Source organism: Marmota flaviventris, chromosome 12 (assembly GCF_047511675.1).
Source record: "Marmota flaviventris isolate mMarFla1 chromosome 12, mMarFla1.hap1, whole genome shotgun sequence".
NCBI classification, from domain to species: domain Eukaryota; kingdom Metazoa; phylum Chordata; class Mammalia; order Rodentia; family Sciuridae; genus Marmota; species Marmota flaviventris.
Window position 1 is genome coordinate 57,296,730 of NC_092509.1, and position 13,224 is coordinate 57,309,953.

At 44.9% G+C, this 13,224-nt stretch overlaps 1 protein-coding gene across 1 annotated transcript in view; it reads left to right on the forward strand.

Annotated features, from left to right (window-relative positions):
- Positions 1–13,224, forward strand: part of Parp1 (poly(ADP-ribose) polymerase 1) — a 44,342-nt gene that overhangs the window by 14,958 nt on the left and 16,160 nt on the right. Inside the window, exons 3-12 of the mRNA XM_027954734.2 lie at positions 187–302; positions 1,999–2,213; positions 3,571–3,670; positions 6,402–6,518; positions 7,257–7,433; positions 9,910–10,057; positions 11,483–11,623; positions 12,309–12,551; positions 12,850–12,918; positions 13,076–13,208. Of these exons, the coding sequence (XP_027810535.1) occupies positions 187–302; positions 1,999–2,213; positions 3,571–3,670; positions 6,402–6,518; positions 7,257–7,433; positions 9,910–10,057; positions 11,483–11,623; positions 12,309–12,551; positions 12,850–12,918; positions 13,076–13,208 (1,459 nt within the window). The remainder of the gene's footprint in view (positions 1–186; positions 303–1,998; positions 2,214–3,570; positions 3,671–6,401; positions 6,519–7,256; positions 7,434–9,909; positions 10,058–11,482; positions 11,624–12,308; positions 12,552–12,849; positions 12,919–13,075; positions 13,209–13,224) is intronic.

The following is a 13,224-nucleotide window of genomic DNA, read 5'->3' on the forward strand; positions in this document are numbered from 1 at the left end:
ATGCGTTATTATCAGAAAAGAAGCTCTATTAAGCAGCCATAGTAAACAGAGATGAAATAGATAAATTGTAGTTCCTCAAAACACAAAGGTGTCCTGGGGAGAGGTGCTGGGGAGGTGATGGGGGAGGTTTAGGGAGCAGTACTATGAAACTGTTGACACGATCATTGCAGTGTGTTCATTGTTCAGGTAAAGGCCAGGATGGAGTTGGCAGCAAGGCAGAGAAAACACTGGGTGACTTTGCAGCAGAGTATGCCAAGTCCAACAGAAGCACGTGCAAGGGGTGTATGGAGAAAATAGAAAAGGTGAGCACTTGGTGATGCAAATGTCTGTACTTTATGGAATGCTTGCATTGGATAACTTAAGAAAAAAAGAAGCAGCAGGCTTTAGGTGCTACTGAACAAGTAGTGACTAAAAATATAGTGAGGATCCTAGTAGAGACTGGAGATGGCAGTGACTTTTCTTCCAGGCATGTTGGGCCTTGCTTACTCACAGTCCAGTCTTCATGTACATAGTGCCTCATCTCTTGGGACACCTGGGAGGGTTTGGAAAGCATTAACACAGGAGGTTCCCCCTGGAATGGGATGGGTCTTGCTTTGTGGCAGATTTAAGTTTAAGAAATAGTTTCTGTCTTATGAGCCTTCACCTTTCTTTTGTTTAATCAGAGAAACTTCATTAACCAAACTTCCCTACCAATTCGAGTCACTAAAGACTAACAGTCCAACAGAATAGATGGCTGGCTGTGGGTAGGGTGGAAGGGAAGGCCTGCATCCTCCAATCTTCTTTCCCTTCTCTGATGTTACATATACTTATTCATAGAAAGTTTCTACCCCCTCGAGGTATTATACACTGTCTTAGTTAACTTCCTGTTGCTATGATAAAATACTTGAGATAAACCAGCTTAAAAGTAGGAAAAGTTTTATTTTGCCTTACCATTTCAGAGGTTTCAGTCCAGAACTGATAGGGCCTGTACATCATGGTGAGAACATACCCAAGAGGTGTCTGTTTACCTCATGGTGGTCGTGAAGCAAAGACAGAGATAGGAAGGGTCTTCCTTATCCTCTTTAGGGCATGCCCCCATGACCTAACGTCTATGAGGCATCACTTTCCAATAGTGTCACCAAGCCTTCAACACATGTACCTTTGGGGAATACTTGAGCCAAACTACATCATATAGGAAATTGACAAAAATATGGACATGCTGGATCTTTTCAAGTCCTTCAACTGCCAAAAATTGGAGGCAAAAATTAAGGTTCTCTTCATCTCAAGAAATGCCAGATGCTATGTGCTGTTGAGTTTTGCTTGGCCTGCAATGGAGTTCTGTGTATTTTTAGCAGCCCTTATGGTTTCTCTAGATCTGTGCCTCACAGGCATGAAACTCCCAGGAATGCCATGCCTAACAAGGGCAGGTTGGCAAGATGGGCTCTTGCCTCTGAGTTTATTACTGTTTCTTGGTGGAGGCTTCTATGTGTAGAGACCAGAAAGTACATGGGAGGGTGAAACAAGCAAAAAAGTTCCTCTTGAGGCTGGGGTTGTTGCTCAGTGTTAGCATGCTCACCTAGCATGCGTGAGACACTGGGTTCAATCCTCAGCACCATGTAAAAATAAAGACAATAAAGTCCATCAACAACTAAAAAAAAATATATTTAAAAAAAAAAAGTTCCTCTTGGGATAGGGAGCTGCACTGGGGGGCCAGCCAGATGTTGTGTGAGATCCAAGTTGAGCCCAGCACAACACATCAGGTATTCTTATGCCTGCTTTAGGTCAGCATCCTCAGGGAAATGTTCTCAGTCCCTTACTGTCCCCATTCAAAATGGGATGCAGATCCTTATGGGTAACATAATCCTTGGTGACATAAGAGCTAAAACTTCACAGTAGTGTTTGAGTTGCTGGCCAGGCCTTGACCCCAAAGCCTTTTGCCAATTGGAACACAGGCTGGCCTTCTGCATGTTCACTGCACTGCTTTGACACTCCCTATACCACATTCTGCTTTTCCCACAGGGCCAGATGCGCCTGTCCAAGAAGATGCTAGACCCAGAGAAGCCACAGCTGGGCATGATTGACCGCTGGTACCACCCAAACTGCTTTGTCAAGAACAGGGAGGAACTGGGCTTCCGGCCTGAGTACAGCGCCAGCCAGCTCAAGGGTTTCAGCCTCCTTTCAGCGGAGGATAAGGAAGCTTTGAAGAAGCAGCTCCCAGGAATTAAGAGTGAAGGGTGGGTGGAGCTTGGTTGCTAGGTGGGGGTATTAAGGGAGGCCTAAAGACCTTATAAATTCTGTACTGTTTCTTGTTTTCCTTGGATGACTGTCAGAAATCTAGGGAGATATAGACTAATGCATGGTGACTGCAGGGTTGTGAGAGCGACACATTAAGACCACCACTCTGTACTGTTGAGTATTCCCCTTGCCTAGGTCATTGCCATGGTTCCTCTGATCCCCTCACTACCCACCTTCATTGTCTCCTTAGCATCCTATAGGCATGTGTGTTCCTGTGTAACTGGGTCTCAAGGACGGTACTGAGGGAATCATGCACATTTGTCAGCAGTGACTGGCAGTGGGTAATGAGCTCCCCATCTTGGAGTTGAGAACCTTGAGTCCATAGGCAGCCCCTCTCCTTCCTATTGACCCTTTGCTGGCCCCTCAGTCCCAGAGAGAGTGGCTTGTTAATGAGCACACCAAGGGCAATGTGGCAGTGCTGGTGCATGCTCCTGGGACAGCAGCTGGGCCATGGTCATCAAGCAGTCTCATGCATTATTTCAGTTAATAACACACAAGCTCATTACACTGGCACATATGACTCTGGAATGTGTAAGAAAACCAGCAAACCAGGCCCATAAATGAAGTCCTCAGGGTGTTGCATGTGTGATATGGATGTAGGGATTCACCAGCCACATTTATGTATGATACCAAAATGCTACACATTTGGTTTGTCAGGCACTGAAGTCTCCTGTAATTGGGCTATTTTATCTGGTTATCATCACAATAGCATTCTCTCCCTATTTTGTGGATGAGGAAAATATAAAAGTTTGAACTTAGTTCTCTGTTGGCCAGGACAGACTGGTTAGAAGGGCTTTCACCTGTCACTTCTTGTTTAGGTTCTGAGTACAGTCCCATCTCTGGTAATGGTCTCCTGGCCTTGGGAGCAGCCTTGTGTTTTAGCTCCAGAAACTCAGTGATGGCACCCGTGTTTGTCTGCAATCCTTGCCTTTCAGCTGTGGAGTCCCCACCAGAACTTTCCTAGTGATTTTGTACCTAGAGTTTTGAAATCAAATGGGGCCTGAGCTCTGAAACCTCTAACCAGTTGTTCTAAGGCCCCAGAACAAATTTCAGCTCACCTCCTTGGGTGGTAGAGTATATTATGAAATGGATAGTCTCCTGCCTTCTTGGTTGCAAATACTGCCTGAGTGTTTGACCAGAAGTTCCTAAGAGCCCTGAGTGGGACACATTGCAGGTAAGTGACAAGCATGTGGAGGGCCCAATATTAGGAGTTAAAATGATATTGAATTGTGTCATTACACATCATTAGGTGTCTGTTTCAATGACTGGTTCTTTTGTATCCCATGTCTCCTTCAGAAAGAGAAAAGGTGATGAGGTGGATGGAGTAGATGAAGTGGCCAAGAAGAAGTCTAAAAAAGACAAAGACAAGGACAGTAAGCTTGAAAAGGCCCTCAAAGTGAGTTCCAAGCTTTGTCTCCTTTCATCGTTCTGTTTCATTCTCCTCGTTCTGGGAAGAAAATTCAAGGAAATACGTCCCACTTACTAGGATAGGATCTTTAAGAATTCTCAGATTGATAACCTTTGTTGATAGTCTGGCTTTCTTCCCAGTTAGATTTCCTCCCCTCAAATATAAGATTTTCATTTGGAGGAGAACCCACAATTTGGTCATAGGTTCCAAGCCTGTATCCAGGCTCAGACAGACAAAGCACTCAGTCCTCACTAACCAGACTCAGCTAGGGAGGGAGAATCATGCTTCATCCTAATTGGGCCTTGCTATACATTCTACACCTTTGGGGATACTTGCAAACATAAGAAACCAAGTATTAAATTCAAGGATACTAGAGGTTCACAACATGGACAAGTGTTTTGAAGATTTGAAGAGAGAAAGTTTTTCTACTTTATTTTATTTTATTTTTTTTAATTTTTTGGTACCAGGGATTGAACTCAGGGACACTCAACCACTGAGCCACATCCCCACATCCCCAGCCCAACTCTCACTGAGTTGCTTACCACCTCGCTTTTGCTGAGGCTGGTTTTGAACTTGTGATCCTCCTGTCTCATCCTCCCTAGCCCCTTAGATTATAGTTGTTTGTGCCACCATACGCAACTTCAATTTTTAAATGAAGGTCTCAATAAGCAAAGAAGTGGAAGGCATGTGATGAAAGAGGAGAGATACTGGGTGTTTGGGAAATTAAAACAGTTGATCTCTTCCTGGGAACATGGTTTGTGTGAGCCATGTGCTTGGGTCTCTTGTGTGAGTGTCCAGATTTTGCTGGTGAGATAAAAATTAGAGCTGAGTATGGTGGTGCACACCTGTAATCCTAGCAACTCGGAAGGTTGAGGCAGTAGGATCACAAGTTCAAAACCAGCCTTAGCAATTTAGTGAGGCCCTCGACAACTTAGCAAGACCCTGTCTCAAAATAAATAAATTTTAAAGCATTGGAAGCAATTTCTGATCTGGTTTCAATTGCTTATTAAGAATCACAAATTTGGGGCTGGGGTTGTGGCTCAGCAGTAGAGCACTCTCCTAGCACGTGCGAGACCCTGAGTTCGATCCTCAGCATCACATAAAAATAAGTAAATAAAATAAAGGTATTGTGTCCAACTATAACTAAAAAGTAAAATTTTTAAAAAAAATTTTTTTAAAAAAAGAATCATAAATTTTTTATTGTCTTGGGGTAATTATTTATTTATTTATTTATTTATTTATTTATTTATGGTGCTGGGAATTAAACTCAAGACACTCAACCACTGGGCCACATCCCTAGCCCTATTAGAGACAGGGTCTCACTGAGTTGCTAACTGCCTTGCTGTTGCTGAGGCTGGCTTTGAACTTGTGATCCTCCTGAGTCAGCCTCCCAACTGCTAGGATTATAGGCATGCACCACCACACTCAGCAAAAAAAGAACCTATTGTGTGCCATTCTGAATTTTCCCTTCATTTAGTTGGGTGTTATTCTCTCTCTATTGTTGCCAGAAATGTAAAGAAAGAAGAATAAATTGCTCCCTTAGCCTTCCCACCCTGGTACCTCTGTTTCTGCTGGCTTCTCTTCCTTGGTTGTGAAGAAAATAGTTCAGATACTTTCATTTAATCCTATGCCCACTACACTTTTTCCTTGCACCTCCTTATCTCCTTGTTTCTTTGCCTCAGCATGTCCCCTGCTACAGGGAGGGTGAGAGTGTTGTTGAGAGCCTTTAAACATGGAACTGGGAAGCAAGCTGAGTGTATAACTGCAACTTCACCAGAGGAGTTCAGATGCTCACTTGGTACTGATAGCAACACCATGGGGTATGGTAGGGCTGGCATTGTCATCTCCATTTTACAGAGGTGGGATCTGTGACTGAGATGGTGCATAACACCCACCCTCCTAGGAAAGAGGAAGCTCATCCTGGCCTTCACTCTAAAACAAACAGGCTGATACTTGCCTCAGCAAGGTGGTTGTGAGAATAAATGAAATGATATGTGCAAGTGTCTCACAAAGGACATAAACATTAAAGTCAAGATTTAGCCAGGCATAGTGGCACACTTGTAATCTAAGCAACTCAGGAGGGTTAGGCAGGAAGATTATAATTTTAAGGCCAGCTTGGTTGACTTAGGGAAACCCTGTCTCAAAAAAATAAAGAACAACTGGGAAGTAGTTCCATGGAAGAGTGCCCTGGATTCAGTCCCCAGTACTACAATAAAATGAATAAAATTAAGACTAAAATTCCATTTCCAAAAGAGCTTAAATATATTCTTGCATGATTCTGAATACAGTGTAATATTAGGAGAACTAGTGCTTGGAAATCACTGGAAGAATAGCCATATTTTACCTCCTTTAATTGCTGGGTAAATGTGGACCCTGAGTCCAACCTAGAACTTCCCAGGCTCTTCTCTGTATCTCCTGGTATTGGTTTATTAGGGATTGGTTGCGGGGCCTCTGGGGACTTGGTTTCAGCCTTCCCCATACCCCAAGTAGTCTCTCCTCCCCACCTTGTAGAGTATTCTTCAAGAGACCACACTTCAGTTTTAATTTAATATCCACATGAGTGTGACTGGGAGTAGAAGTTTGCTAGCCCACCTTGGAGAGGCAACACAGTTGATTCATAAGTGTAGATTTGGAGGCTGAAGGCTGGGGGCAGACTCTTTGAGTTGGCTTCCTCTTTTTGAAAAGAGCTGGTCTCTGACCTGCTGGGTCTTGTCCATAGGCCCAGAATGACCTGATCTGGAACATCAAGGATGAGCTAAAGAAAGTGTGTTCAACAAATGACCTGAAAGAACTGCTCATCTTCAATAAGCAGCAAGTGCCTTCCGGGGAGTCCGCGGTGAGCTGCCTTTGTGTTAAGTGGGACGTACATGTGAGGTCAACCCTGTCGATTTGGAATGACTGTCTCATGGAGCATGGGAGGCCCTCCATTTGAACACCAGCTGGTATTAACTGAGAGGAGTAAAACTTCTGTAGTTGTGTTGCACGGTCATCATTGCCATCAAGGTCAGCATTTCCCTGGGACAAATGGCATGGACTTTCTTAGACCAAACTAAACATTACCATTTGTCATTCTTAGAATTTTGGTGAGGACTAACATGAGACATATATTTACCTTGTGTGTGTTCATGCCACGTGCTTTGCACTGTCTGCTGCCTCTGCCAAAACTCCCCAGGATTGCCAAGCCTGCAGAAGGCGTAGATTTAAGGAAACATGGGAACTCAGTGGCATGCCCATGTGCCACTGGTTTTTCCCATTTCCTCTTCCCTGCTGTTAGGCTCTGGAGCTGAGCTTGGCACAGCAACCTGTGTAGTAGCAGTGGATGCTCTGGACTCTGTCCTGCTTTCTAAGTCCCTGAGGGGAGGAGAGGCTGCAGGATCCCTTGACTTGGAGATAAGGTCTCTGAAAGTTTGAGAACCCACATCTCATTGTTAAACAGCTGCCCAGGGCTGCTGTGAGCCCCTGTGACAGGCCTCTGCAGTGAGTGAGGTCTGCATAAGGCCTTCCATTGCACATTAGTAACTGTCCTTTATTGGAGTGCTTCCTTTCCTCTCTGACATTTCTTCAATGGCTTCAGATCTTGGACCGAGTCGCTGATGGCATAGCGTTTGGAGCCCTACTTCCCTGCGAGGAATGCTCTGGCCAGCTGGTCTTCAAGAGCGATGCTTATTACTGTACTGGGGATGTCACTGCCTGGACCAAGTGTGTGGTCAAGACACAGACACCAAATCGAAAGGAATGGGTAACCCCAAAGGTAAGGGATTGGGAGCATCTTTATCTCTGCCTTCTGGCCTTGTCCACCCTTGTCCACTAATGACATAGTTCCTATGTCATTTTAGACTTCTTTACAGCTGGGCCATCCTCATCAGAATACAGAATAAAATTTTATTTATTAGTTCTATACGTTAGCAAACCACATAGCTATGGAACCAAAGCACCTGTAAGTGTGAAGTTTGAGGTTTGTCTGGCTAGTGTAAAACCTTGCTTGCAAAGACCATGAAATATTTTTACTTTTATTCTCATGTGCCTACTGTGAGCCGGTACGAGGGATTTAGGATGAGTAAACAGTAATTCCTGCCTTTAAGATTGGAGAGTTTTTCTCAAGAGCATATCCTTGCCTTAGTGCTAAAGAATTGGGTCTTGTGTTCACATGGCTCCTCAAATCAAGCATTTTCTTCATTTAAATGGAACTCTTATTGAATTCTCAGATATTCAGGACACAGAAAGCCTCAGTTGGAAAGCCTTCTTTGGAACTCTACTGGTGGGGATCTGACAGGATCTCACCTGTTTGCTCAGACTCAGGTCACCTGTTCCCTGCCCCTGTGTGTGGAACATTTGAAACAGTGGCATATAGTAAGCTGTTAAGCACCAACTGTTCCACACCTAGAACTGAACTTCCATTTTGGGTTGGTTTTTTGTTTGTAGTTTTGTTTTATCTTGGATTTTGTTGGGGGTTTTGTTTTATTTGTTTGTTTTGTTTTGTTTTGTTTTTGTGATGCTGGGGTTAAAACCCAGGGCCTTGTGCATGCTGGCAAGCACTCTACCACTGAGCCACATCCCCAGCCCTTTACTTCCATGTTTCTCCTGGCCATTGTCTCACTTGCCTCTCTGTTCACTGCAGTAATTCTCTCCCTCCCAGTCTCTTCTTTTTACCTGAGTGGTCACTCTAAAGCGCTTCTGACCCTGGCACTTTCCTCATCCTTAAAATCTTAATAGTGATTCCTCAATATTCCCAGTTTTTCTAATTTTAAATCTTACAGCTTCCTATTTTTATGTTCCTTTTACTATCCTCGGTGAGAAAATATTAAGATGGCAATAAGCATAATGAAGTTCTTTGCATTATACATACCAATTACAAAGCATCTATGTACATTTTTAGAAGGTATGTACATGGGACTGGAGTTGTGGCTTAGTGGTAGAGCGCTTGCTTCACATGCATGAGGTACTGGGTTCCATTCTCAGCACCACATAAAAATAAATAAATAAAATAAAGATACTGTGTCCATCTATAACTAAAAAATAATAATACTATTTTTTTAAAAAAGGGTATGTGCATATGTGAGACATTTTTCCTTCTTGCACTATTTGCTGCCTATGTGGATTTGTGAGATCAGTGGCTATTTCTCCCAGGTGCTTTTCTGACAGAATTGAGGTCAGCTCCTTCGTGTCCCCCAGAGTGCTCATGATCTGGCCTGTGGCCCTTCTGCAGCCTTTGTGCCTTCCTTCTCCCATGCCCCTCACACTCATGGACACACACTCTTCCCATCTCAGTCTCTCTTTTACACTCCCAGCAATGGGGAACTACCCAGGGTTCCATACAGGCCATCGTTTGTTACTCTGATGTCCCTTCCTAGGCAGTTCCCTGCTTTTTCATCTCCTAGCAGTCTCAGGAGGTTGCTTCCTATAAGTGTCCTCCCATCATCTCCAGTCTTCATCATCTTAGCTTGTCAAGAACTGAGCTCCTGTGATAAAGTTTGCCTATCTATATCTGACTCCCAGAACCAGACTCAACCTCATTCTTGGGGTTGGAAACTGTCTTTAACTTCTCTGCAGTACGTGGCACTTACTGTCAGAAGCTGTCTGTCCATTACCTCAGCTGGCGTTCACTGTGCATGGACTTAGCTGGAAAAGGTGGTTTCACTTGGGTGAAGACTTAGGAACATAGGAACTGGGGTCCTTCCCCAGAGCTTCCTGTGTTTGAAATTTACCTACCTAGAGCAAGACCCATTGTAAATCACCTGAGATGAAGACTGAACCATGCTGACAGAAGCATTCACAATAAAGGTTGTAGGGCACTCTATCTATTTGTTTGCTTTCTAAGAAAGGAAGGGACTTGCCTTCATTTCCTGGTGTTTGTAGTCTTATGGGGCTTTCAATCTTGGGATGGGCATTTCACTCCAGAAAGGCCTAGTGATCAAAGGAGGAATTCAAGAATAGGGTTGGAGAGGTTGCAAGTATAGGTCCCTGGGGCAATTTCCCTGGCCTTATTGTCAAAAGATTTTTATCATAAAGTCAGATTGATGCCAGCTGTCTCATGAACATAGAAGTACTAGAAATAAGTATCATAGCAGCAATAAGGTGTCTTTCAGTCTGGCAGTTGCACATTTTTCTATTTTATGTTCTTTAGTATAAGAAGGAAAAAGATTGCATAGGCCAAATCTCCTTTGGTATTAGGTGATTATTTCAAAAGTTAGCTGGTTTCTTAAAAAACTAAAATTTGTGTTCTTTAGGAATTCCGAGAAATCTCTTACCTCAAAAAATTGAAGGTTAAAAAGCAGGACCGGCTATTTCCTCCAGAGACCAGTGCTCCAGTGGCAGTGGCACCCCCACCCTCTTCAGCCTCAACACCTGCTGCTGTGAACTCCTCTGCTCCAGCAGGTATAGCTCTGGGAGCAACTGTGGGCCAAGCCTACCGTAGCTACTCAGGGAGATGAATTTGCCTCCATGCTGCAGGGACAAGGAGTTGGTGAATAGGATTTTCGGGGGGCGGGGGGTCTCTGCTGATAATGTGGGGAAGCCCTTGGGCCCCCTCCCTTACCTGGGACCTCTCCTGGGGCAGGGATAGGGGACATTAACAATATAAAGTCCTCAAAAGCAAATGACTTTCTTACTCTTTTAAGCTTAGAGAGGGGCTCCTGGCCTGTACTCCCTGCAGTGGTGTTTGGTGTGTCCTTCCTGCACTGCGGAGCCTCCTTCCAAGCCTTGATTCCCACCCTGTACCCACCAGCGCTTTGGACCCAGTGTTCTACTTGATACCTATTATATACAGAGTTAGAGAAAGTTCTTGATCAGTATTAGACTTGCTTCAAGCCAAGACAGACAGATGAAAGGCAGAAGAGACCCTCTGGTTATTTACTCAGGGATTCGCTCTAATAGTGAAGGCCACAGTGTTGTGGGTGGAGGATGAGTTTCCACCCCAGAATACTGGTCACTGTCGTGCACCACCCTGCTGCTTGCAGCCTGGGTTCAGGTGCACATGTGGGAGGAATGTTCTGGTCCCTCTTTTCAGGGTCCCCTCCTTTGCTTTCCCCTCATTTACATCCAAATTGATGATTTTGTTCTCTGTGGAGACCGTGGCCAGTTTTCAGTGAAGTTCTGTTAGTGTCTCTAATATCTGCCTTCTGAGAGAGAGCAGGAAGGACCTCTCCCTACATCTTCCTGTCCAGGCACTGTGTTAACCAACACTTTGTTCCTATCTGCAGCAAACAGAAGGCAGCCCCTATCCAGCCCATCTACCCTGGACACTCCAGCACCAGCCTACCTTTTTTTGCTTAGAATGATTTTGCTCAGTTTGATTGTGCTGACCAAAACCTTGAGCAGTTGTCACAGACATGTCTAATTTTTAAATAAGAATTGCAGTTTGTTTTAAATAGGAGGTGGGTTGAGAGGAATCAAAGAAGATATTAGGAGCTCACGTGACCTACCCTCTGCCTACTCCACTCTGACCTCCTGGTCCCTCATCCCCAAGTGCATTCGTCTTCTACCCTCAGAGCAGACCAAAGGTCTTCCACCTAACCACCCAGATCACAGCTTTTCATGGCTTGTCCCCTGCCCTTCCTGTCCATATTGAGGGGTGCATATGGGTTCTCAGTTGGCAGTCTGCTTTCCCTCTGGTCCTTAATTTCGGTTTTTCATGGGCTTCCCCACCCCTCACCCCCACAAAAAGCTGATAAAAGAGGGATGCTTGCCAGGGATCCTGCAGCCTGGCTTCTCTGGGTACTTGCTGCTTGGTTTTCTGCTCCTCCTCTTCCTGGGAGCAGTGCCAGAGTGTCCAAAGTGATGATTCTGTTCTTGCTATCCCAGATAAGCCCTTGTCCAACATGAAGATCCTGACACTTGGGAAACTCTCCCGGAACAAGGATGAAGTGAAGGCCACAATTGAGAAACTTGGGGGCAAGTTGACAGGGACGACCAACAAGGCCTCTCTATGCATCAGTACTAAAAGTGAGTTTAAAGATTAACTTGTAAGGCAGAACAATGTTTCTACCTTGCAAATGTGATGAAGGTTCAGTGAGGAAATTTGTAACAAACATCACTCAAAAACTCATCATCATCACTCATGTTTTTTTACAAAGGGAAACCAGTATTTGCACTTTGTAGTGCAGTAGCATACATTTGCATGTGTCTTTTTTGCCAACCAGCTATAAACTATTCTCGACTATGTTGCACTGTTTTGCAACACATTGGTGGGATTGCAGGAAAACAAAAGTTCACAACTCAAGTAGGTTTGGAAAATGCAGAGATAAACAGGTTTCTTTTGTTGTTAGTGGTACTGGGGATTGAACCCAGGCCCTCATGCATGCTAAGCAAGCACTCAGTCACTGAGCTATACCCCGGCCCAATCCTTTATGGGGAAATTGGGCCTATGTGCTTGACCTTGTCTGTGGCACCTCCTGACATCTCACCCTATCGAGTAGTTTGGAGAGGGCTGCCCTTGAGTTATCTGCCCTTAAAGCAGATTGTCTGGTAAGACTGTTGTTGGGATGCAGCCAGCTCTGTGAGCCTTAGAATTGAAAGGCAAAGAGAGCTGCAGGTGACGAGCATGGGGAAGTAGAACTGTAGTCATTGGAGACTTGGTTTTAGTTTAAAGCTTACTGCGTAGGGCTTTTTTCCCTCCAATTTTGAACAGAGGAGGTAGAAAAGATGAATAAGAAGATGGAGGAAGTGAAAGAAGCCAACATTCGCGTTGTGTCTGAAGAGTTCCTTCAGGATGTCTCTGGCTCGACCAAGAGCCTTCAGGAGCTGTTCTCAGCACACATCTTGTCCCCATGGGGCACAGAGGTGAAGGCCGAGCCTGTTGACGTAGTGGCCCCAAAGGGAAAGTCAGGCACTGCACTCACCAAGAAGAGCAAGGGCTCTACAAAGGAGGAAGGTGAGAGCCGCTAATTGCCCCTTCTTGCGTCCAGATCGGTGGCCCCATCCTGCCATGGTTCAGAGACTATCTATGGTGACTGGTCTGCCTATGTAGGGCCTCTCCATTGTGTCCCTGAATGGTCAGCTGAATGCTGCCTAAAGCAATGTTTTCAACTCAGTTTTCAGCAGCCCCCTTGGCTGGTCGGGGAGGCAATGCAAAGATGCCATGCTGGCAAATCATGCATATGAAAAATACTCATTTGCCTTCTATCTTCCCCTTTCTGGTTTAATTTTGGTTTTCTGTGTCTGCTACCAAGGTATCAACAAGTCTGAAAAGAGAATGAAATTAACTCTTAAAGGGGGAGCAGCTGTTGATCCTGACTCAGGTAAGAAAATAGGGAACACGCAGGTCTGTAGGGAACCTCCCTACTGAGGAAGGTGTGGTGCATCCATCTAAGTGGGGGTTATCTAGGCTCCTAAGACCCCTCTGCCTGAGAGCACAGGCCTTGTGTGAGAACTGCAGGAGCTTTACCTCTGGGACAGGTCTGGAACACTCTGCACATGTCCTGGAGAAAGGCGGGAAGGTCTTCAGCGCCACCCTTGGCCTGGTGGACATAGTGAAAGGGACCAACTCCTATTACAAGCTGCAGCTTCTTGAGGATGACAAGGAGAGCAGGTAAACCTGGGGCCAC